Here is a 25,340-nt window from a genome sequence, read left to right as displayed (position 1 = left end):
TTCTTTCCCTCAATAACAGCTCTTTAAACACAGACAGCATAGTTCACACACCAAATTTACGTTTGAAAAAGTTTTGGCCCCAGAAGAAGAAGAAGAATTAAATGATTCCATCTTCCATTTCGTCAATGTCCCCACAGTGTTGCATGACAGGGAGGACTACTTTGGAACCATTACCCATCACAAATACCCTTTGACTGTGATTTGCTCTCCAGTTTACAAAAGGATAAGTGACCCTCGATTATTATTGAACCACAACGGTGCAATTGGGCTCTAAATAGTTGGGGAGGCTGCTTTTATGTGAACCCTCTGTTGTCTACTCAGCGGTTAGATTGACTTGATTTAAGCCAGTGGTTCCCAAGTGGTGGGTCGCGGTTCAAAAGTGGGTCATGGGCCCATTCTGAATGGACCGCAAGTGACCTTCAAACATCAAGTTCGTAAAAAACGCTTTATTTTAAGTACAGTGAATTTACGGCACATAGTGTCTATTTTGAAATGCCGTTTCCTGCAGACGGAGAGCAAACTAGCTGGACAACATGGCCAAATGCAAGTATGACGCTGAATACTTTCAACTCTGTGAACCATGATCTTATGATGAAGGGCCTGTTTATACTGGTTTTTATCTTTGCGTTTGCACCTATCATTTACACGTAACCAGCGTTTTTTAAAAATATCTATGTCTATGGAGACGTGTAAACAGGATAGACAGAGATTTTGGAAAACAATGACGTTGCAACCCAGTTCGCGCATGCCCATTAGGTGCACGAGAACCACAACAACAACGACGGATATATGCCGGGTTCTTTACGTTTTGTTAGCACTTTTGGGACTATTTACGAGCTTACAAATGAACTAAGCACTGCTGCATCAACATCACCGCTACATCGGCGCACAAAGACGTCTGCGGTGCCCAATATTAGCAAGTGCATAGCAGCTAACTATGCTACATGAGGTTAAAATGTAGTTTATCATCGTTTTTATCACTAGCGCCAAGAGGAAAACAAATCACTGTGCATGCGCAGAGTGTTCTTCTATGGTGTTTGATATATGGCGTATCACCACCTACTGGCCTGGCATGCTAACTGCAGCAAAAAGCTGCCGTTTCTGCTTTTTCGAGTAAACAGGGATATTGTTTTCACAAGTGATCGTGTAAACCCGGAATTTTTTTTATACGGGATGAATAAAAATCTGTTTTTATTTGTATCAGTATCCGTGTAAACAAGGCCTAAGGACAAATCTGGCTCCGGTGGCTGGGCCAGTTGGGAACCACTGGTTTAAGCTGTGATGGTGTGTCGGTCAACAACTTTGACAACAGCCTCTTCACAGTTAAAATTATACTCAATGTATACTTTTCAAAGTATACTAAAATATATTAATATGAATAGAAAACACTATAAACAAATTCTGATAACAAATTCACATTATATATAAAAAACTACTACAACTTTCCACTTAATCACAGTTACAGTACTAAAAACAGCAACATTAATTTTGAGTAAGGATCAATAATTGTCTTTCTAACTCAGGAGAGACTCAGCAGCCAGACATTTTTCTTTTATCTGTATAGAAGTGGCTGAGATTGTCATCGACTGTGAACACTCGCACCGAAATTTGCAGTGTGATTCAGCCCCATAGATGCTATTTGGGGTCCATGCCATTGGTTCGACAGCCCATTTGTTCGACATCCCATTAGTCCGACTGTCCGCAGTGCTGAACGGCTCGCGGTGGGCGTATGGTGCACTGCGACCGGCTTGAGGCGGACAAGGCTCACGGCTTATGTGTTTGTCACTTTCTTTTTCATTTTAACCCACACCATGATCTTTTCCTGACCCTAACCAAGTGGTTTTTGTGCCTAAACCTAACCAGACCTTAACCACAGGGCATCATGATGATTTCGGAACAGACTTCGGAACAATGAGTTTAATATGGTCGGAACAATGGGATGTTGAACCAATGGGCAGTTCCCACTATTTGAATGGGAAGCAGTGCGGTATCGGTACAAAACCACCTATGACTGGTGAGTTCCAATACTGAACTGTTGCTCAGACTTTTTTTTTTTTTGTTTTTTTGCAAACAAACCATACAAAATAATATGTATCTGTGAAGAGAACATTCTGCAACCTAAAGATCATTCAAAGCCGTCTGATTGTAACCAATCAAATGACTGTCATGTGGGATTCCAAACTTTTGAACTGCAGTGTGAGTGAAAGCACAAATCTGATAAAGATGTACATTGACTCATCCTAAAGGGTGATACAAATCACAAAAGGAGATTCATGGAGATTTCAATCATGCGCAGCGTATACACGCCCACAAAGTGCTGTGAAGAGGTGTAATCAGTTAAGTGGAAACAGCTGAGGGGGTGTACAAAGGATACAAAGCAAGAGTGACCCCAGCAAGGGGTCCTAAGATGATATCAGTGTTGGAAAGTAAGGAAATTCTGCTGCACAAAAGCGTGTCTATTTTACATTCTCCTCTATGTGACTAGTTTCATTGACAGCTATAAAAGTGCAGTTGCAAGAGACATAAATGTCAGTGGAAAGATCATGGACTTTGTTCTTTGGTTTTGAACAGATAAAAAAATCAGGACGGATAACAGAAATCCTGCGGAGACACAGATCTGTGGTCTTTTAATACTCTGTCCACCCACAGAGAGCTGCAGAGACAAGGCCTCGACTCCCTGTTTTTAGAGTGTTCCTCTTAATTACAGTAGTTGGTTAATTAGGACGAGCTATAGAATCGGATAACAACTCTTCCTAGAAGTAATGAATTGAGAGTTTAGCTCCTTGAAAGATGCACTCTTCAATTCTAAGTAAGTTTCTTGACACTAGGCCCCATGAAACCTATTAAATAGAAATATAAAATTGACTTTGGAAAGCTTAAATATTTTCATCTGACAGCGGCGTTATGCAAGGATGACAGGCTAATTATACTTGACTCATTGTCAATTCATTAAATGGCACATCATTTTCTGGTAAGAGTGAACAAGTCTGCACAACTTCAGCAGAAGTGCTTCATTCAACAGTGCTCCGAAGATTTAAAACGAGTGATTAAAAAGGCCTATCACTGGGACGGCTTGGTTGCCTTTTACTTCTTCATTTTATATCACTTTAGGCCTGAACAGATGCACTGCTGCAGGTACTTAGCTGGAGATGCAGGTCCACGGATGACTCATTTTCATCTTCCCTCATACTTACTGATTAACAAGTATTTGAATTTTGTGACTAATGGGAAAGGTGATAGCGAAGCTGTCCAACCTCACTGAAAATGATCATATTTAATGAGAAAATATAGTGCTTCACTGGGCTGGAGCTGCACTAATATCTAACTTTCCTTTCACACAACTACCATGCAATTAAAATTACAAACAACCTACAACCAGTGGCAGTAATATGTTCTCCTGAAGTAGGCAAAAATCGTAAGGCATACAATTATAAAAATAGCCATCTTATCAAGTTTTTTTGTCTAATTTAGTGATTAACTCTTGTTCTATTAACATTATTCTTGCTTTATTTCCATCTTGGTTTAAGATACAGAAGACACAGATGTGGAAAATCGTCAAAGGAGATGATTCATGCTGGAAAGGGTTGAAAGATTCGTACCAAACTGGCTCATACGTTTTACAAAAATAAGGCTTTTAGGACTCACAGAGAGAGCTGGCTTGATGGGATGGAAATGTTTGCTGTGTGCTTCCTGCATCTCTGGTGCACAGTTTCACTAATAGGGACAGTTTTATATTACACGCTGTAATAAATGTAGCAGGATAGATGCTGATTTAGGAACATTTATGATTGCTTTCGCTGTAACCGAATGCAGAGTCAAAAATGGGAAGACAGCCGAACAGTGATCACTCTGGGGCAGGCAAGTTGTCGCTCTAATGTGAGATTACCCCTTCAGCATTTGTTCTGTGTCAGTAATCTGGGTTTCTTTTCATACCCAATTTACAAAAACAAAGGCGTTTTCTGTCCATTTACATGCACTTACAGTATGTCATTGTTTTTTGATCCATCTGGGAGGCTGAAAGGGACAAGCTATGTGCAGCAGCAGTACTAGGTAGTCAAGCAAGTAAGAGGCAGTAAAAAGGACAAGAGACCTGTGTGAAACAAATCATGCACGGCTTTGAAAAATGGCTTTGAAAAGTGAACAGACCACTTGGGGGGAAAAATAATAATTGCTGAACGAGTAGGTACAAAGGAAGTACATCACATGCAAATTGTAAAAGATTTTAAGATGAGTATCAGCGACGAGTAGCACGGATAACAGATGCAGTGCATCAGGAAGCTTAGCATTAATGATGCACTTGGGCTGCATTGCAAAAACTGGAGAAGAAAAGAAAGGAGACTTGCCTCTTTTCCAGGTAATGTAATTGCTATATTGGTGATCTAACACCCTCATTAAGCATGGATCAAACGGGGGTGCAGAAAGCAGCAGCATGGAACCAGAGTGTGAAACAGACAAGATTAGCGGATGAGAGAGATGTTCTCTCACGCGTAGTGCATATTTGAAGTCTCCCACATGGCTAATTGTCGAGTGAAGACACTTGCATCGAGAAGTTCAGCCTCCCCACTGAATTACAGATAGCTTACTTGCCCTTGGCTAGCCTCCCAGTGTTTGTGTTGATTTTTTCTGAGCAATTAACAATCTGACACCATGACCTTGGACTGTAGAAAAAGGGAGACAGAAACAGGCAAAGAGGGAAACTGCCTCACACCTTAAGAAACAGCTACTACAGTAGAGTGGCACAAGACAAATTAGTCACGGCACACTTTTACCTTTAATTTTAACAGCAAAAATGTATCTGTGACAGCCAGTATCAAATCGCAGTGGCAAAGCCTGCTATGAGGGCATCCAACAAACCCCACAAAATACTTTCTTACTGCAAAAATAGACAGAAGCGAGAAGTCACACTGTGCATGTAAATCTAGGCAGCAGATTTAGTTAGTAAGCAGGGGTGCATGCCTCAGTTTGACCTGGTCCTTTTCCAGAAAAGCAACACTATTAGTTCTGTGTTCAACTTCCTAAAAATACCATTTACATTCCTTTTAATCAGCCTCATGTCCTTGTCAATAATTTATGTGAGGCAAAAGTAGCCTGGTTTTACACAAAATTTGGTAGGGAGAAGGTTAGTGCCGTGAGCCTCGATTTTGGTTTATACTCTGTTATTCTATGGAGTTTTGGAGTTTTCTGTTTGTGTTCCTTGTTTCATGTCAAATCGGTTTCCTGTTTTATTTTATAGACTCTCCTCATGTGTCGTGCCTGGTTTTACTTCCTGTCTTTGTGCATTTTCCCGCCTGTTTTCTGTCACACCTGTCTCGTTAGTCCTTCCCTGTTCCCAGAGTCTTCCCTTCACACCTGTCCGGTATTAGTCTCGTATGCTCCACCATAGTGTTCCCAACCACACCTTTATTGTTAGCCAATCCCCATTTCCCTCCTTTAGCTTGTGTCCTCCTACTCCAGCTGTGTCTTGTGCTTGTGATTAGTTTCCTTTGCATACCTGCGTGTTTCCCTTTGTTATTTGTCAGTTCATCCTGCATTCATGCCTGTATTTATTCCTGTTCTCGTCCCTGTGTTCTTGGTGTCGTTCCCTGTTCCTTTTCCTGTCTGGTATCTTGTGTTTGTTCATCATTTTTCCCGATTGGTGTTCAGTTTAGTTTTGGTTCTGCTTTTATTGGGACATTTGGTTGCCTGCTTGCTCCGAATGTTTTGTTTGTGTGTTTTGTTTTTCTCAGCTGCATTAAAGCCCACTTTTGGTTAAACCTTAAATCTATTTGCTGTTCTGCACATGGGTCCTCCCTGAACTGATTTATGACAGTTAGGTTGGTCAGTTTGGGGCACAAATCATAACACATTGCCACTTACACTAATTTTAAACATCTGATGTGGTGTTTTTAGACAAGGAAGGCTATAGATTTTGTTGTAGGTAGTTTTAGTTACCAGAAACTTCATATTAAGAGCTACTTTGCATGAGGAGTTTTGCTTTATTTCTGAGTAGCTAGATACAGTATAAAGGTAAAGTTGAATGTCATCAGCATATAATAAGCATTCAGGCTACATCTAGCAATCTTTCTCCTCAGGAATGAATACACTTTTTATTAATCATTTAGACTATTAAAGTTAAAAAAAAATATACTCATAATTTCTAAGACGCTCAGATGACTTCTTCCGAGGCTTATTTGGTCTGATCAGTTTAAAACAGTAAGATTTCACATAAGAAAAGCGGCAAGGGGAGGCTGTTTGTATTTATCTAGCATGTGCCATTTTTGCTAAGTAAATTACTTTATGTTATTGTTATTAATGTTAAAGGTTCTGTATATGACATTCAGAACATTAATAATATAGCAGCAGACTAAGAGCAAACTATCTGTTATGTAAAGATATAGTCAAGTAATGACGTGCTGAGCAGGCTACTAAGTCAAGTCAATAAGACTGTCAGTGACTCATTTCATGCTCTGCATGCAGAGTAAGCTGCAGCCCTCTGGTAGGAGATTAGATTGTACAGGTGTATATATATATATATATATATATATATATATATGTACATATATAGTTACATTTGGTGTGAAATATTGATTTATTCATGTACCGTGTTGTATGGGACAGTTAAGTTAATCTTGATCTTAATCTTGATCTTGAGCAGGTAATGAAATCATGCTCCCCCTGTGCGTGTTGCTATCCAAGCTTCACTTTTTTTGTATTGGTAGCCTGTCTGGAGGCTCATGCATGTTTGTGTCCACCCTGTCACACTGCTAGCACTGCTAACCACCATCTTTTCGACTCAGCCACCTCCATACTGGCTTGTGACATAGAAAGTGAAAGCCGTGTGCAGGCAATCCTGACCCAGACAATGTATATAGCACCTTGAATATTCTTTTTTGGACCTTTTTAATATTCTTTTCCTTGATTAATTGCTAGTTGTAGCCCTAATCAATTACCTATACATAAATGCAAGGCCACAGGTCAGCAACTTTTTTTTATAGTCAGCAGGCAGGTGTATAGACTCTGAGTAGTTACCCTCTATGCTGTTGTGAATCTCTATCGTGACAGCAATGAGAACAGCCTCAGCACGGTGCTCTGTAAGACCTATTCAGACACTTGGTTAAAGGGCAGTACATTCAGGAGAAGTAGGTGCCGTATAATTTGCCTAGGTTTTAGCATCAGATGTCAGGGTTTCTTAAAAATAGGAACAACATTAATTAATTCAAAGACAGCTATATGCAGTGTGACATTATAGTAAGTGGATGAGATTGTAGCGTAGAAAAGGTCAGGAGAGGTATCAGAGAAAGGGATGAAGAGGTAGAGTCAAAAGGGCACGTAGTAGTCCTGCTGGCAGAAATGTGTTTCAGGACTTTCCAGGACAAGTTGGGTAAGATGAGACGGTAGTGAGTAAATTAGGGTAGCATTAGTGGGTAGTTGTCAGAGCAGGCCTGGCATGTCATCAAAATCTTTATCTAAGAAGGAGATTTAAATTAGCTTTTGTCATTTAGCTCAGACTGCCAGTGACAGCACACAACAAATGAGTGGCTCCGGATGGATGATGGTAGAGGTTAAATGATGATGATAGGGTTGCTGGGCACCGGAATTGTACAAAGAGAAAGAAGATGAGAGAAGCAAAGGAAGGGGCCATGGAAAAAAAGACAAATGTCAACAAGCGGCTTGTCCAGATTACATGATGGGTTAGAAAAATATGGCAAATGATGCCAAGTGAAGTTGTGATACATGAAAAGGTGACATAAGTGGCACAGACTCAAGATCAGGTCAAGTCCACTGCTGGAGAGGAACAGATGAAAGGAAGATAGAAATGAAATGATACAAAAAAATTCCTCTGTGGGAAGGTTGAAGTGACGTAGGAAAATGAGGACTGCACCATCTTCAGGGCAATTCACTAAAAAGCTGCCAAACTCACATTCATGTCAGGTGGACCTGGGGGCTTATAGAGGACAATCATGTGAAGAGGTCCAGGGTGAGTTATAGTGATGGCACAGAATCCAAATGAAAGAAATGGTATGAGTGACACAGGAGGAATAAGCAATTCCCACTCAGAGGAGATGAACAGACCTGAGCCGCTATGGCCTCGAGCCTGAATAGAGGCAGCAAGGCTGTGAGGTGGGGAGAGTGCAGCAGGTGCCGCCGCGTTCTGCCGAGTGATTTATGTCCACGCGAGAGCAACAAAATGTAGAAACAAGATCGGAGCACACTCTGAGATGAACTCAAGACTTTGCGGACTGCTGACTGATAGTTCCTGTCTCTCCTCTACAATGTTTTAAGATGAGACAGAGGGACAGATAAGAATGAGGAGAATACATTTTCAAGGATATCACAAGGAACAAAATGGAGAGTGCAGAGATAGAAAGGAAGCCAGGCCTTCAAAAAGTTTCCCTCCATATGTTTGCACAAATGGTTTGAATTATTTTCATGCAATATGGCCTCATAATATGGCTGTACACTTTGTGCTCTGCTGTCAGAGACTGGAGGCCAAAATGCCATACTGTTGACAATAACAATCCCCTACAGGTGTACTTAGTTAATTAGCAGATTGCAGGAAGCAGCGGAGGGCGGAGCAGAGTAGGCCTTAAGTTACAAAAAAAAAAAAAAAAAAGCAGTCTATGGAAGCAAACGACAAAGTGCACAACTGAGAGCCTGTAACGCAACATCTGCTACTGAACTTATCATTAGGCACTCAACTCAAATCAACTAATTGAAGCTGAAACATGCAATAAATCTTAGACATTCTTCTCAGTGGATGTGTTAAGAACAAAAGGTACCAATGTGAACATTCAGAGCACACAGATTAGAAAATGTGTTCAGCTAATGGCCTGATGTTCGTCCCCAGTGTCTGAAAACTTCCCTCCCATAGGTATAGCTTATGGAAGTGGAGAATATCAGAATTAGCCCCTCCTAATGTCAGGTTCACACTGCACGATATCGGCACAATTATAGCCCGACGCAACGTTGCAGTGTCTGCTCAGACCATGAACGTCAATTAATGTCGTACACTATAATCCATCGTTTCATCTTGTGTGTGTCATAGTAGACATCAGCCGACACCATGTCTCGGACACCTCACAACGTCCTGACATAAAGTCTAGCATGTTTGATTTTCTTTTTGTTGTTCACAACTGCTCCCATCACAGCCGTCACTTTGACCAACAGAAACACAGAGCGATCTACTGCCGTGGAAAACTGTATGTCGACAACACCCCAGTTTTGTTTTGTTTTTTTATATTTCCTCTAAAGATTAGAGATATGTTAAATTTAATGCACCGTGCATCATTTCAAACTCAACACTTCCTGTATCTGTTTCAAATTAAAAGCCCATAATAATTTCAGTTGAGAGAATCCTTTCATGTCCTTAAAAGGCTTTTATTGTGAAACATTTGCTGGAACCTGTTGTGAAGGATTGAGTGACTTGTCGTCTAGTGATACTTTTTACATTACTACAGTAACATTTTAGCTGGCACATGAACAGCCACAGTGACTGAAATAATAGTAACAACAGGAAAAATAGGACAGGAATTACCCAAGACGACCAAGGATGATTGGTTGTGGACCAGCATGTGGTCTGTCATGTCTGTTGGCCAAGCCACGGCACAATTTTATGTCTCCGTTATCACCTAATCTGACGTAGTGACTGTCAGAATGGACAAATATGCCAAGTAGTGTGAAATCACGTCCATTTTCACTCTGTGCTACAATAACAGTTGAGTACACTTGGAACCTGACAAAGTCTCAGCTAGCTTTACCCTTTCCTGGTATACTGAGATATGCTACGTGCTAGACTCATCTATGTCGAAAAGACAATGACATTTTGAAGATTGTCAAATGACGTCACTGTCACAATCTTCACAGACACAATACAGTTGCATCTTAAGTTAGCTACTGTGAGCAAAACGCTGATTAACTAGCTAATGTATAGCTACATCAAGTAGATGTTTTTGATGCCATTTTTGGTGAGACCAGAAACCTCAATTTGCATTGTTTTGCTTTGTTCATGAAAGGTAACATTGTGAACACATCTTTCCATCCCATACTGTTGTCCTCTCTGTTGGCTTTTTGAATCTAGATTGCAGGACGCTGAGAAACTCTCTGATCAACACTATGCTAATGCTAAGCAGAACTGGCCTCTCCATGTTTCTTTTTGTCAAGGGTGGAAGACTTTGGGATCGGTCGGTTGGTGAACCTGCTGACGAACATGTGATTACATTGCTGTCGCATGATAACTAGAATTCCTCTAAACTTTCTATTGGGTGCCCAACAGTGTTGCCAATATCATCTATACTATGGACTTCTGTTGACTGAATGGCTCACACTCTCAATTAGTTGATCTTTTCTGGTTTTGCCTTAAGTCAAAAAAACTATTTGATTTTTTTTCCAGACTCTCATTTCTTTGTCAGCTGTTCCTTCGTATGCTTGCTTATTGAAAAATCACAAATAATTGCAGTATTCTTTCCATCCACCCCAGAGTTGTTACACCCTGCTAGCTCTGTTGATCTGGCCCCTGCCCCTCTTAGTATGGGTTGATTCCTGCTTCATTTGGCTCCCAGATAAAAGATAAAAGAGTCAGCTAAATTGCCAAGTTCAATCAAGTCAAGATAAAAGGCTAATGATAGATGCAATGATTTGAATGGCAAACGGCAGGCCCGCTTCAAGCCTACTCCGACAGAGAGGCTGTTTTGCTATTTTGTGTGGGGACCGTTTGAAAAGTGAAGGTGGGGGGTTGGAAGAGGGTGGGGGGCACCTTTCACAGATACTGTCTCCTACGGGGCCTCCCCGGACCATGCAGTATAAGCGTGAAAGCAGTCCAATCCAACTGGCATGTGGTGTCAGGAATGAAAATGAGTGTTGGGAATGACAATCAGCCATTTTATCCCTTGTAATGTGACATACTGGAAGGCAACCAATGCATTATTTTTGTTTGCCTTCACCTAGTGTGACAGTATTCCCTCCTCCCTTTTGCTGCTAATTCCTCCTGATCCTCAGTGAAATAGCCTTCAATTGTTTGCCTGATATTATATAACTGTTGGCATTAATGATTCTCTAACAAACAATGGTAACATATGGTATTGTGCTTTAAAGTTCCCTGAGACAATTAACAAAATGGGGTAAAAGAACTGAGACTGAGCAGGGGACTGCTTCTTTCAAACATGTATTTGCCTATAATAACAACCACCCCCCTAAAAAAAGGATACAATAATTAAATCATATTTTATTTAACTTTCTGAGTCAATCCTTTACTTCACAGCCTTTTTTTTAAAGTTCACCTTTATTGCTATCATCATTATGCCTGATTCATTTAGATGTAATTCCTGTGGGCAGCTGTCTCTGGTTGCGTTTTTAGCAATTCAGTGCAAATTAGCTAATCATTTAAATTACAGGGGGGCGGTCAGAAGAACATGAACACCTGTACAAGCTTATAAAATCATAAACATCCCTACAACCAATATTTCTATGATGCTTATTTTAGATTTTTATTCGGACTGCATGAAATAAAAAAGTCAATATCTCTACAGTGTTTTTGAGGCATATTTATCATGTTCTGGTACTGGACTATACGATAGCTTACAGGTCATATTCAGCCTCCATACATGCTGTGCATATTGCTGGCTTGAGATCAAACTGTGCGTCATGTCTCGATCTGAAAATAAGAACACATTGCACCCATTTTGTTGGCTTGAATACAGCATTGCGTGTTGAGATGAAGCCACAAAAGATGTGTCAAAATGAGGCCATGTGAAAGCCACATAACTCAAATGGAAGGTCGCTTGGCATTGTCTGAAACAAAGTGCAGCTACTGAAAATTCACTGCAGCATCCTCTATGATTTTATCCTCCAAACGTGCAACACCACTTGCGATGGAGTTTCAAAATTCAAAAATTCACAGTATATATAAAGCAGCACTGTAGGTTGAAAGGAGGCACTCAAAGCCTATATGGAGGAGGGAAGGGCAAACAACAACAAAATGGCAGCGGTGATTTGTGGTCCCTCTTTGCAGTCAAACCCTGTGTGAGCAACCTGCAAGTATTACATATTACCAGGTGACCTGCCTCCAGCAAAGCCAGACGGCCACTAACAGAAATGGAAAAGATTGTGGAGGATCGAGCCCTCCTCCTCCTTCTTGCTGTTTAAATCTCTGCATTTATAGTCATTCCTCTGGAGAGGAACCTGCCAGAAATTCATGCAATGGATATGCCGAAAAAAAATTTAGGAACTAGAGTGAGTATGAGTGGGCTGGTAATGTGAAAATATATAGAGAGCTTAACCAAAATATGTTTTACGCTGCTTGGGTTACAGCTTCAGAGGGTGGGCTACTTGATCATCCATGTGGGCTTAGCCCTTCTTTGGCCCTGTGTTACAACTGGGCCCATTAATCAGGAAGCGGCTTTGTTTAGTCGTAGCTTTGAAAACAAGGGAAAACTCAGCAGTAGAATAAAAGGTTTTACGGAGAATGGTGCAGTATGTCAGGTACACAAGAGTGTAGAAGCTGAAAGCAAAAGGAGAAAAGTGGTATTCCCATATTGCTGTAGTCTGTAAATACTGTTTTGAAGAAATTCACTTGCCAGTGTACAAAACATTTCAAAGGATTCCCACTCCTTTCGGGACTATCAAACACAGCTTCCTTCTATGTGTGTGTGTGTGTCACAAAATGTGCATTTTTTTCTACCCCTCTGTGAGTTTGAGCGTGGACAGCCAGTGAAAGTATGCATTTCACTTTATGTGTGACTAATCAATTAAGCCAGTGAGTAAACAAGTGAGTAACTTCAGCAAGTCAGTGTGAAAAGGAAGGGAAAAAAAATCAAGGATGTGTGGTTGGGGGACTATGGGTATTTTCCAACTATCTTGAGTCATAGCTATGTCAAGAAAAGTGTGAAGTCATCAGCTCAGGGGAAGCTCTATTCAGTGACAAGAGTCTGGATTAGCATTCACATCCAGTGTCCAGAAGTGTATCTTCCCACCATTCAGCTATTGTCCCTACACAATGCTGCTCATCAAAGTCTGAATAGTAGTAGCAAACACACAAAGCACAAAGCCTGTGATACCCGAGCAGAAAAAAAGCAAACAAGTACCTAAACAAGCACAAATGTCTTATCACAGACAGCATAGCTTAGGCTCAAGATTATGCAGAATAGGAAATGTAATCAGTCCCATTTATCTGTATGTCTGTACAATTTTTGCAGCAAAGCAAACATTTGCATCTCAGCAGAGATTAGGGTTTAAGCGAATGTGCAAACACCCATCTGAAAACAAGTAATATCTTGTTATACACAAAGTGATGCTAAAACCACTTTGGTGGTAATCCATGGGTACACAGTGTTTACCTAACCTGCTGCTAAGTAATCAAGTAGCAGATTCATCATCTATCAAAGCAGTGTAAATAATTACCTCGGGTCGCCTCGCTGTGGACAGAGTTTTGTTTAGGAGGAGTGGCGGTGGTGTGGGTCATACCTCGCATTCTCGGGAGCCTGAGATGGTATAGGTGCAGGGTCCGGTCCCATTCACAAGCACATCCATGGCCTCAGAATTGGTGGGCTTGTAGTCCACATAGTACTCCTGCAGCGGAGAGCTCAGGGTGCGCTCCGTCTCTCTAGCTTTCTTGCGGCGTTTGCGGGCTGCTGCCGAATGCTCCTGCAGCTGCTTGACACTGCTCGGATAGCGCTTCCAAGACACGTAGATTACCAACAGGATCATTGCAACAGATAGAAAAAGGGCAACGCTTCCGGCCACGATCTTATGGAAGGACACAGGCTCCAAGTCTTGCTCTGGGGGAAGTGCCACAGGTGGGGTCACAGTTGACGATGTGGGGCCTCGGATAGAGCCCTCTCCTCTCTTTCCAGAACCAGTAGGTAAAGCCAGAATGGCTGGGCGGCGTTCAGTCTGCACAGGGACACTGGATGGGGTTGGAGGGATACTCACAGTGAGTGTTGTCGCTGGGTTTGATTGACAAACACCAAAAGCTTCAACAGCATCCATCACTTTCTCTCCCTGGGCTTTCTTGGGGGAGGCGCAGATCATGGTGGTCTCCTTTGCCCCTCTGAAGTTTCTCAGCCAGCCCACCAGAGGACAGATGGCAGGGCCACAGTCCCATACATTCCCAGCTAAGCTAATCGTAGTCAAAGAGATCCAGGCATCAACCACCTCCTGGGACACGTTGGTCAGCTTGTTGGAGTCCAGATTGAGGGTCTGCAGGTTCGGTAGGCATTGGTAAACCACAGCATCCACTTCCGTCAGATCGTTTCCAGACAGATCCAGTTTCTGGATGGAGGCCCAGGTCCAGGTCAGGCCCTGGTTCATTGAGCGAATGCGATTCCACTGCAGGTAAAGTGCCCGCAGATTGTAGAGGCGAGGGAAGTGAGAGAAATTGATCTTTGAGAACTGGTTATGCTCCAGGTGCAGCTCAGTGAGCTTGACTAGGCCTGAAAATGCATTTCGAGTGATACTGCGCAGACGGTTGTAACCCAGATCCAGGAACTCAAGGTTTCTGCAATCTTGGAACAGACGCACTGGGATGATTTTTAGAGAGTTTGAGCGTATGTGAAGGCTGAGAAGCTTTCGTAGGCCCTGGAACTGCCCAGGCTGCAAGGCTTGCAGTTTGTTGTATGACAGGTCCAGATTACGCAAATTAGGGACAGGGTGGAATGTGGTGTTGTGAAGCGATGTGATCTTGTTGGAACTCAGGATCAGCTCTTTAAGTCTGCGGACCCCCTGAAAAGCCATTGCATCCACAGAGGCAATATAATTGTGGTCCAAGTAGAGCCAGATGAGGTGGTTGAGGCCTACGAACTGGCCTGCACGGAGACTGGCGAGGCTGTTGTACCGTAAGGACAGGCCTTCACAGCCTCCTGAGAGGTTCTTGGGGACATCGCGAAAGGCGCTTGACTCACAGTAGACAATTTTTCCATCACAGCGACAGCTCTTGGGGCATGGGCGCTCACTCAGAGATGGATTTGCCGCCAGCCACACCTGCATCAGGAGTTGGACCACTAGCCAGCGACGCCGCAGAGCAGAGCCTAAAGGGAGAGGAAAACAAGAAAGGATAATTAAGTCAGGCTTAAAAATCCCTGATTAATAATTTGAAATTGTCTTTTGGTAGACATATACATTATACACACAGAATGTTTTCATATACATAGTGTTCGGTATTGGAAATGACCAGCCATGTCCCCCTTTTTCTGGTTTGTTTGTTTGTTTCTCAAGATACAATGCAAGGACATGTCCTTTACCCAGAACTGAGTGACTGCCAAAGAAAACACGAGGCCCAACAAGCTTGGCAGTGTTGCTCACAACTTCTGAAGAGGTAATCTGAGGTAAGCATCAAACATCAGTGTTTGTACATTTTGATTGATTAACAACCAGCAATAGTGATGCAAAAAGTGAACTCCTTTGTGTTTTAGTTCATATTCAGTGTTATGATTAATGTGTGTTCAGAGAGGGTGTGAAGAGCACTAACACCCTTGCCAAAGACATAAGAAATAAATGAAAGCAAAGTCACCAAACAGCACAACATTTTGTGAAAGTCAAGACAATTATAAATAACTGCTGCTATGTGCTAGATGTGATAGCCACACTCAGTAGTTCATTTTCAGCTTATTAAGTTTATTGACCTTTGACACTATGCACATCATCAAACAGATAAATGATGACATAAAGCTAACACATAGCATGGCTTAGCATAGATGAAACATTTGATTAGCTTCAGTACAATCAAGTTCAGTCAAGTTGCTGATGGTGCCACTGCTAGTTGCTGCTGCTTTAGGGACATCTTGTCAGACTATAGCAAAACATGTGCCCCCTAAAGCAGTGCTCCTAAATATATATAATTCACATTTGCAACCCAAATTGTGGGTTTAGCCATTTAATTTCAGTCCAAACCCAAAAGAAATTCAGGTAATTATTGTTTAGGATAATGAAAACCAGCAAATATTCACATTTGGAACCAAAACTATTTTGGTAAAACGATTCATCAATTAATTATTTGGACTAGAACACGTCAGAAAATCATAAAATATGTGAAAAAAGTTTCAAGGTCTTTTTTTTTTTTTGTCAAACCAACATTTCAAAGGTAAAAGAAATTCAGTTTGTTATTGTTGAAGATTAATTTAAAAAAACAGCGAATATTCACATTTGCAACCAAACTTGAGGCTGTAGCCATTGATTTTTTTTTTTGTTAATTGCTTAATAAAAATACTTAAACAATTAAGCATTTGGACTAAAACAAGTCAGAAAGTAGTGAAAGATAAATAAAAATTTGTCTAAGCTGATGTCTTCAGATGCAAATATTCACATTTGCAACCAAAATTTAAGCTGTAGCCACTAAATGTTTGTTGTTTTTGTCTAATGAAATACTTAAATGATTAATTGATTAGTCATCTGGACTAAAACTTAAAAATGTGTACAAAGTTTGTAGGTGTCATGTCTTTTTTTGTGCGACCAACAGCCTAAAACCAAAAGATACTAAGTTTATTCTTGTAGAAGATTAAGATCTGTTCAGTCACTAATGCTGCAACTAACAGCCTTTATTTATATATCTTTATTTGCCCTAAAACATGAAATAATATAATGGAAAATCTCTCCTTGCTGACGTCTTCAACTGAAAATATTATATATATTTAGAGATTATACTTATTTATTTAGCTTGTTGGCACAATATTTTGTTGAAACTATTTACACTGATGGACTGATTGTTCTGTTTAGTTTTATATGCAATTTTGTTTTTTAAAAGTGGTCTGATCTGCCACTTTGTAGTATATTCCTTCAGCACTCAACAGTCCAACTTCCATTTAGGTTGTAGCAAAGGAAAAGTTGCCTAGTAAAGAGGCGCACATCCGTAGCTTCAATGGATGTAAAGAGAATTGTTATCTGCGTTAACCAAAGCACACCTCATGAGCTTTTTGCTATTGGATTCGAGTCTGAAAAACTGTATCTTATGACTCACTACCCTCCAAGAATCTCAGACCGTACGAACGTTTTAATTCATTTATTAAGACGGAAAGGAAACAGGACTCTGCAAATGCACTGCTGACTTTCTGAATCAGAATGCAGAAGACAAATGATAAGCCTGCTAAATCTAATGTAGAGGATTCATTTAACGATATAATCTCTTATAAAACCTGCTTTTGCTGTAAATCTTATGCTCTGATGTTTAGCAAGTAGTCTAAAGGGATGGCACCTTGTCTCACACCAATTTATTCCATCTGACAGTGACAACAGTATTCTCAGGAGTACGGCATGACTTGTTTGAGCCCAGGGGTGTAGTGAAGGATATATGCGCGTATACAGGGTATGCCCACTGCTTTTTCTAGCCGTTTAGAATATACCAACCTATCAGCCCAGTATACCCACTTTCTCCTCGGTAACCTGCCCATCTACCTAGTAGTACATCCATCTCTACCACTACAGCATAGTTTGGACCCCTAGGGTATAAAAATGTGGCTTAACATGGCCTGATCACTGTGATTTTGAAAATGACTCAAAACTATTGACACTTTTAAACTCATTTTTAAAGTGATAACCGACTAGGCCTTGCTTTATACTAATAATATTGCTCGTTTGGATCAATTCACATGTTTTATTTTAATCACAATATATAAAGTCCACACTATGTGGACTCAGTATCTCAAATTACATGGTCTTAGCTGCTTGGATTGATGCCATTTTCGCTGCATGTTTACAGTGAATACACACTGACAACCAGAGTCGAAGCAAAGCAACTTGCAATTTGCTCAATCATATCTTTATCTGTATTTGTATTCAGTCATCCCATAAGCCATCATTGCACCAATGGCGGCAGCAGCAGATAAGTTGTGAAAGGCAGCCTGTACAGAGCAAATTAACATTCAAGGGCTGGTGGTTGTGTATACAATCCCAGAGGCGTTTCAATTCTGACTCCAGCCATTTCATGTATAACCGAACCAAAGCAGTACAGGTTCAGCATGAATCATTGATTCTGCTTTCCACAGGTTCAAATAAAAAAAATCACTACCAACCCTATGGAATTACACTGCTCATCTCTGCTGGAGAAAAAAAATGACTACATGTCTAAGATGTAAATTTCTTAACTACGGAGGGGAGAGGCTCCATTTAAAATCCGATTTAAAAAGTGAAGAACAGTGATCGGTGGCTTCCTGTGATATCATTCCTCGTTCTGAGGTGAGACAAAGTTGTTTCCATTAAAATCGTTCCCCTTTACAGAGCCACTAATGATCTATCATTAAGATACATTGATTTCCCCTTGAGGAGGATTCACCACTTATGTGTGTTTCTCAAAGCAATATCATCATGTATAGACTTTATTACTATTATCACAGTGAGATTAGATTAATATGTCAGGATAGAAGTAGTCCATACTTTAATTATCATACAAAATGCATGATGTGTTGGCAGGCGCCATGATGAATCCACCAACTTATTAAAATGCATGTTTTGCACCGCATGTCGATGTGTTACATTGATAATGCGCCAAAACACGGACTGTCTGGCCTTTGCGGGTAGTGCAGTTGATGCAGTAAGCATGTCTTCAATTTTCTAGTATTTTTTTCGTAATCTTTGCAGGATTTGTCAGAAATAATTCCCTGACATAGAGTGGCTGAGAGGCATCATAGAGCATATGCTATCTAACATAGCCATTTCGCTCCTTGCCAAGCATCTGCTGATCCCATATGGGTATTGTATGTGTGTTTGTGTGTGTGTCTAAGAGTGTGACTGAGAGAGAGCCACACTTACTGTTTGTTTTCGGAGGAATCTTTCATCATTCCTTACAGATGGAGGGAACCGCGGAGCTGTACAGATAATTTGTGCTGGCTATTGATTATACCAGCAGATACATCAATCACGTTTCTTCATCTGGGATCCCACAATTGTGATACTTTTCATATAAATGTGGCAAGACAGAAAGACGGTGATCACAAGACGCAGTATTTCTGAGTGCAGCCAATTTGCTTTTGACTCAGGTTTCTGAATGTAACTTTAACTAATTTGCCAGCAACAGCCCTCAAAGGCTCGCGGTAGACACAGCAGAAGTACACAGATATAGAACAGTGCTCAAGTGTAATGTTCCATGTGCATTTAAAGTAATTTTAATAGACTGGGGAACAGAATGTGTGTGCTGTTATACATGAATGCATGCTTTCTAAATTTTGTGTTTGACTCACATCCCAAGAGGCTGTAGAAACAGACCCCTGTTGCTTTTATTTCCCATGTGCATAATAGGCTTGCTTTATTAGAAGTGACTCTGCCATCTCTTTCAGATTGAGCCTGCCTCACAAGACACCTCTCTCCCCCTTTCTGACACTGTATGTGGTTTAATGAGCGCTCTGTGCGCTAATGCCTCTGTAAGCCATCTCCTTCCCTACTACTCCTCTAATCTTATTCACAAAGGAGCACAAGTCACCCTCCGAGTTGTCACTCATGGGTTTGGTGTCTCTATTACCTCTTACCTGATGTACCCCTTGCCATTACCGTTTGTATGCTGTATCTCCTTAGATGAACAATTCCTCCTTCATTTTGTTCTCTATCCTTGTTATGCTTGTCCTTGAACCCTGCAGTCATCAGGATGTTTTTATAATGTGAAGTCTATTTCTTATGCATGTGTTCAAAATCAGCTCCTCAGCCCTTTCACTTCCCTTGGTGATTTCCATTTTCACTCCCCAGCCCTCTTGCTTTCTGGCTCGCCTGCCCTCAGATCCAACTTTTAGGGTGAACATCTTTCTTGCTCTCTTTCCAGTGCTCCCTTTGATAACATATAGACCTGTGCTCCTCATTTCCCACTGTCACCCCCTGCAGTCATCTGTCTAAATCTAATATGGATGGATAAGTCAAAGCTAAAGTTTGTCTAAAGGCATGTGCGTAATGCTTAGTTATGTAGCAGACAGCCCTGCTGTCCTCAGCACAAGAAGATAGCTATTTCTGCCTCTCAACCCTAACACATAGAGAGAGTAAGTGCACTTTACTGCTGACCTAAAATAAAACCAAATGTAGCTTAATAACTTGGCAAATGGACTCGCTAACTGGTGCACTTTGAGTGCACACAAGTGGCTCATTGCTATCTGCTGCCTGTCATTGACAAAACTGCAACTAGCCTCAGCCTTGACTGCACACAGAGGCTGGACGGCAGCCGAACACATAGGGAAGGACGTCCCCAGACCGGCCTAAGCCATCCTATTAGTCTCCAATTATCTTTGAGATGATAGCAAGGCCTGCCAAGTTAGACCATTTCAACAGAGGTTGGAAAACATTGTGTCCTGGTGTGCCCGTCTTGTATTTGTATCACTGATTAGGTAGAATATAGAAAAGGACTGAAGGGAGTAGTCACGAATACTAGGCATACACACACACACACACACACACACATATATATATGTGTGTATGTGTGTGTGTGTGTGTGTGTGTGTGTGTGTGTGTGTGTGTGTGTGTGTGTGTATATGACCAATCAGCCTTCACCCACTTCATCACTGTACCGCAGAGAAACTCTCTCGCCCTATAAAAACTCCTCTGTTCTGATCTCTATGATACTTTTCATGATGGTTACTGTGAAAACACAACATGTTGCTACACCTGCCAAAGTTGTGAGACTAAAATACAATCCTATTTGGAGAATAAAGGGCACATGTGCGGGTAAATAAACAGTAACTAAGCGACGGCTTTCCCTCTCTCTTGTTGATTGTTATTTCTGAGCTAAACTCTATTAATGGAATATTCTTTTCTGGGGCTCAAAACAAACTAACCTCATATGTCACTGTAAAGGTTGTGCTTTGTCTCTTTCTTCCATGTCATCCTATAATAGCTTAGATAGCCAGCGAAAGAAGAGCATACTGGTCAAGTTGAACACATGAATCCACAGTGATGTCACTGTGTTCGTCAGTGAGCAACACAGCTCAATAAAAGGATACTGAAACACTGGAAACACATATAGCTCTGAACTGGAAAGAAAGCATATTGTGTTGGTTTTGAAGGGGGGAGGGTGTTTCATATTTTTCTTTGTGAGGACTATGGCTGCGTATAGGTATTCAGTACCTTTTAAGGTATCAGTGGAAATAACCCAGTGCCAAGTCGAAACCTTTCCATTCAAACGATACCTGCATTCAATCCTTTTTGTATCCAGATTTAGAAAAAAAGAGAGTGCATGTTTGGTTTTAGTTGCAGCTACTACAGTAGCTACAATCCATCAGGTCTATGAAGTGAGTATTTGATCATTTGGAAGTTCAGTGTGCCGAGATGCCACCAGAAAATTCGAAAGTAAAGCTTTACTACATGCCTGTGGTGTTGAATAAAGTAGGAGAAAAAGGTATCCAATGAAGCACTTTTTGTATGGTATCACTTTAAGAACACTAGTATAGGTATTGGAATTGGTACTGGTGATGATACCCAGCCCTAATGTGGACCATATTTGAGTTTTAGATCTTGAGAATGATAGCATTTTTGGACGGTGACTCCACATGTCTTCAAAGGTTAAGACTTTCTTTAAGGGTTGAGGTTAGATTAAGGTTCAGGTTAGGGTTAGGGTCACTTAGTTGTGATGGTTAAGGGACAGGAAGTGCATTATGTTAGTGAGCGTCCTCACACGCATAGTGGAATAAATATGTTGCAGATTATCAACCAAATTAATGACATTTTTGTTTTTCTTTCTGTTGAAGCTTTGAGGGACGTCCCCTTAGCCAAACAGAATAACTACAATTAACCTAACATCACCTAACATTAACAATTCCAATATGATATTTTCATGGACTAGCAATTTTGGTTTTAAAATTTGTTACTCTCTCTCAAAGCCTGAAAGCAGAGAAGTGAGTCTCAAGCTTGTGATGTCCATAGACAATGAATGGTAGACTGCTTTTGTGTACCCACAGAATATTTTCATTTTTATACACATAGGAGCTTCATTCTATTCGATATTCTATCACAGAAGATTCCCTTAGTAGCTCTCAGTGTCATCTATAACATCTTCCCGATTCATTATCTATGGACCACTCTTGACTTTATACTTGATGACATCACACATTTGAATTTAAGCCCTCTAGGTTTTAGATTTGGATGAAAGTTGTTCATGTTTGCTTATATTTTTGGACTGACTCACACTATAGGAATAATAATGATTTTGAAATGGGTGTAGTTCCCCTTTAAGCTCACCTGTGATCTGTAACCTCAAACATTACTGAGGATTAGCTTCCATTTGTACACGTAACAAGTGTTATTGGCTAACCTTTCCAGTTTATAGCTCAATGCATATTGCAGATTTTAAACGCTGGACCCCGGCTGCTCCGCACGCCATTGATCTTTTAAAATCAGCGAATGTAAATAACAAATTCCTCGACATTGCCCTCAAAGGCCCGGTTGGTCCCCTCCATTCACCTGCTCCACCTGACATTTCAACAATGCTGCCTGTTGGATGCTGTAGTGCCGGCAGAAGGTCATCTGTTGCCTATACCGAGCTACTGTGTCCTCGCAGACGGGCCTGAGAGTGCCATCACCCTGATTTTAATTCTAACAAAGCAACTATAGAGTGTGAAATGTCATTTAGGTGTCGGGATTCACCTTAAAGCTCTGCAACTGCATCTCAGGCTGTGGATTCTTTTACAATCCCTACCCTGCTCTTCTCTTCCTGCAAAGCAGATCTCTCATGATATGGTCCATGAAACATAAGTGCATTGCATGCTGTTAATGAAGAGCATCGCAGTCAGCTACACTGGTGGATAACTGAGACTACAGCGCCTCATAATCATCAAATAATTGTGGGCAGCAGCATGGAGCTATATGGTTGACAAAAGTTGCAGCTTCGGGCTGGGTTGTGCACCCAGGACGTGACAAATGTGTTTGCGGGCACGTGGGCGCACCTGTATGTGCGTGTGAGTCCAAACTGCTGCACCTCAAGTACGCAGGGTTCCTCTGACATGGCTGTGATATTAAATTAAGGAACAGACCCATAAACCAGACTCCTATGATTAACCATATATGGTGGCTTTGCAGTACACATAAATTGCGCCTGGGCTCTGTGCTGTATGGCTTTCTGTGCTGTTGTAGCTTATATTGATGTGGTGCAGTAACCCACCGTGGGTCGATATATCATGCGGCCTTACAATTAATGGCACAGCACCACCAGTGAACTTGGCCATCTGTATACCAGTTAAGAATGGCTGAGGAGATTAGGCTACCCCAGACAATAATATCAGACTGAGAGAATGCAAAAAGATGGAGTTGGTATTTGGAGTTTGGGGGGAAAGGATGGAAATAATGCAAAACAGCTAAATACCAAGAGAGGGGCAGAGTGAAAGGGGGGCCAAGAGGATGATGGGGGTGGGTTGTGAGTCTGTAAGTGTGCGCAGGCGTAAGGGAAACACAACAGGGCAAAATGGTAAATTCTTGTTACATGTAACTAAGAATATGATGGTGAAAACACGTGCACGCATTGCTAAAGGAGAGGGGTATTGACTACACGCACACACACACACACACACACACACACACCAACACAGAAGGAAACCCACATAGAGTATTGATACATGGGCGCACAGTTTTATACTCGATTTGGAGAGTCCCTCTTGATAGCAGGTGCAGAATCCATACGACGGCTTTCTTGAATGAGAATCAGCAAAGCCTGCACGACCGGTGCCTTCAGCCCCACAAGAGTTTTTGGGGGGAGGCGTTAGCAACCGGGGCTGAAACTGGACAATAGGCTCCGTGCGTACAGATTAAGGACAATCAATGATTATGCAGGGCCACGCTTTATAAAGTTGACTGGCTTCCAACATTTTCCGTGATTAGCATTTCAGTCCATGCCAATGAGCCAGCCACTCTAACTAGTCAAGGGAAGGAAATGGATAGATCTCACTCAGACAAACGGGCTTATTTGCTTTGCTGGGGGTGTTTTTGAGCCACATCTTTAAGCGCACCGCGTTATAGAATAGAAAAATAAGTATCCTTAGGCTCTAATAAGCCATACCGCCAGGAAATGGAGGAAAACACATTGCAGCTCTGCGACTAACAGGCTACAGCACAGGCTTCTGCCACATCCTTCAAGCTGCCCGAGCCACTTCACAAAAGACGCCAAAAACCCTTATTAGATATTTACAGTGCGTTTGATAAGACGACGTTTTTCTTGATGCAAACATCTGATACAAAGCAGGTTCTGCTCGGAGGAGACGAGCCACCCCGTGATGTATTATAAGAAAGGAGGACAACTGGATTTTGAAACAACACACGCTCTCATAAAGATGGTAACATAAACAGAACTTACCCATATCCGCGTATCTGTCAGCTCCAGCCTACAGGTTTTAATGGCTTCTGGTGCGCGACATCCGAGTCCGCATGACGCGCTCTCCACAGACAGGTACCGTCCTAATCCACTAGCCCGGTCTCTCCGCGCAGCCGCCGACTGCAAAGCGCACCTGCCCTTTACTCTCCCGGACCTGGATGAGCTATCCGGTTTAGTTCTGCATCTATAACCGTACAGCTGAACCGGGGCGAATGTCATTTACTTCCAACTCCAGATTAAAGGGTGAAAAAAAATCCGGGTTCAGAACTCCCTATCCATGTCTTCACAGCGAAAGATTTTTTTTTCAAGTTACAGCCAAAAAGAGTACTGCAGTAGGCGCAGACAATAACGAAGCCACATCCAAGTAATTCATGTCAGTCTCACATGCGCATGGAGAATCCGCGAAAATCCTGTCCCGAAACTTCACAAATACGGTGGCATGATGCAAAAAAAGAGGACGTAATTTTCCAAAGGAGTCGAGCAGCCCTTAGATTCCTCTCCCAAGTAAAACCCCCGGCGTCTCTATTCTCGAGGATGCTCAGACTGATCCGCGCATGGCGCACTGAGAAAAGTACCGGTCAGTTATCCACAAGTCTCTGTGAAACGCTGTCAACGAGTCTCGCGGAGTAATAATCAAACATCCAAATATCCACCTTTGTGTCCAAATCCTGCTCTCACTCTCGATGCTGCTCGGTTTGAAATGCAGCATGACGCTGTTGTTAATCACGTCTGCATGTCGAGGCAACTTTGTCAGGCAGAATCGGAATGCCCTCTTCTGGTGAGACTGCGACCCGTGAACTTGTCCAAGGGTGCATCGTGAGTTAAATGTTAGGGTGGCGCGATTATAAGGCGAGACTGAAATGACTCCTCATCGCCAGCCCTTTATTTTAACTGCTTCATTGAGCTTAAGAAAATCTTTTTTTTAAATGTCCTCACAATTCAGTGTAGATATGAATATAACATTGTAGATAAAAAGGAATTAATCAGTTATAATTTCCTGAATAGAAAATAAGATTCATGTGTGTTCTTCTATATTTGTGAGGACCATTTTCCAACGTTGGACCTGCAGCGTGAGGACGTGTTTGGAAAGTGGTGACATTGTTGCACC

The 25,340-nt window shown here is 41.6% G+C and overlaps 1 protein-coding gene across 2 annotated transcripts in view; it reads right to left on the bottom strand.

Moving 5' to 3' along the window:
• Nucleotides 1-24,991, bottom strand: part of LOC125905510 (leucine-rich repeat transmembrane neuronal protein 4) — a 134,254-nt gene extending 109,263 nt beyond the window's left edge. For both annotated transcript variants that reach the window (XM_049603498.1, XM_049603499.1), the window contains exons 1-2: nucleotides 24,215-24,991; nucleotides 13,438-14,999 (exon numbers count right to left, since the gene is read on the bottom strand). In XM_049603498.1, coding sequence (XP_049459455.1) covers nucleotides 13,438-14,999; nucleotides 24,215-24,218 — 1,566 coding nt within the window. In that variant the 5' untranslated portion in view covers nucleotides 24,219-24,991. The remainder of the gene's footprint in view (nucleotides 1-13,437; nucleotides 15,000-24,214) is intronic.
• Nucleotides 24,992-25,340: the final 349 nt, after the last annotated feature.

This window comes from Epinephelus fuscoguttatus, linkage group LG18, assembly GCF_011397635.1.
Source record: "Epinephelus fuscoguttatus linkage group LG18, E.fuscoguttatus.final_Chr_v1".
Taxonomy (NCBI): domain Eukaryota; kingdom Metazoa; phylum Chordata; class Actinopteri; order Perciformes; family Serranidae; genus Epinephelus; species Epinephelus fuscoguttatus.
Note: the sequence above shows the minus strand (reverse complement) of the source record. Positions and strands in the feature narration are given on the sequence as shown.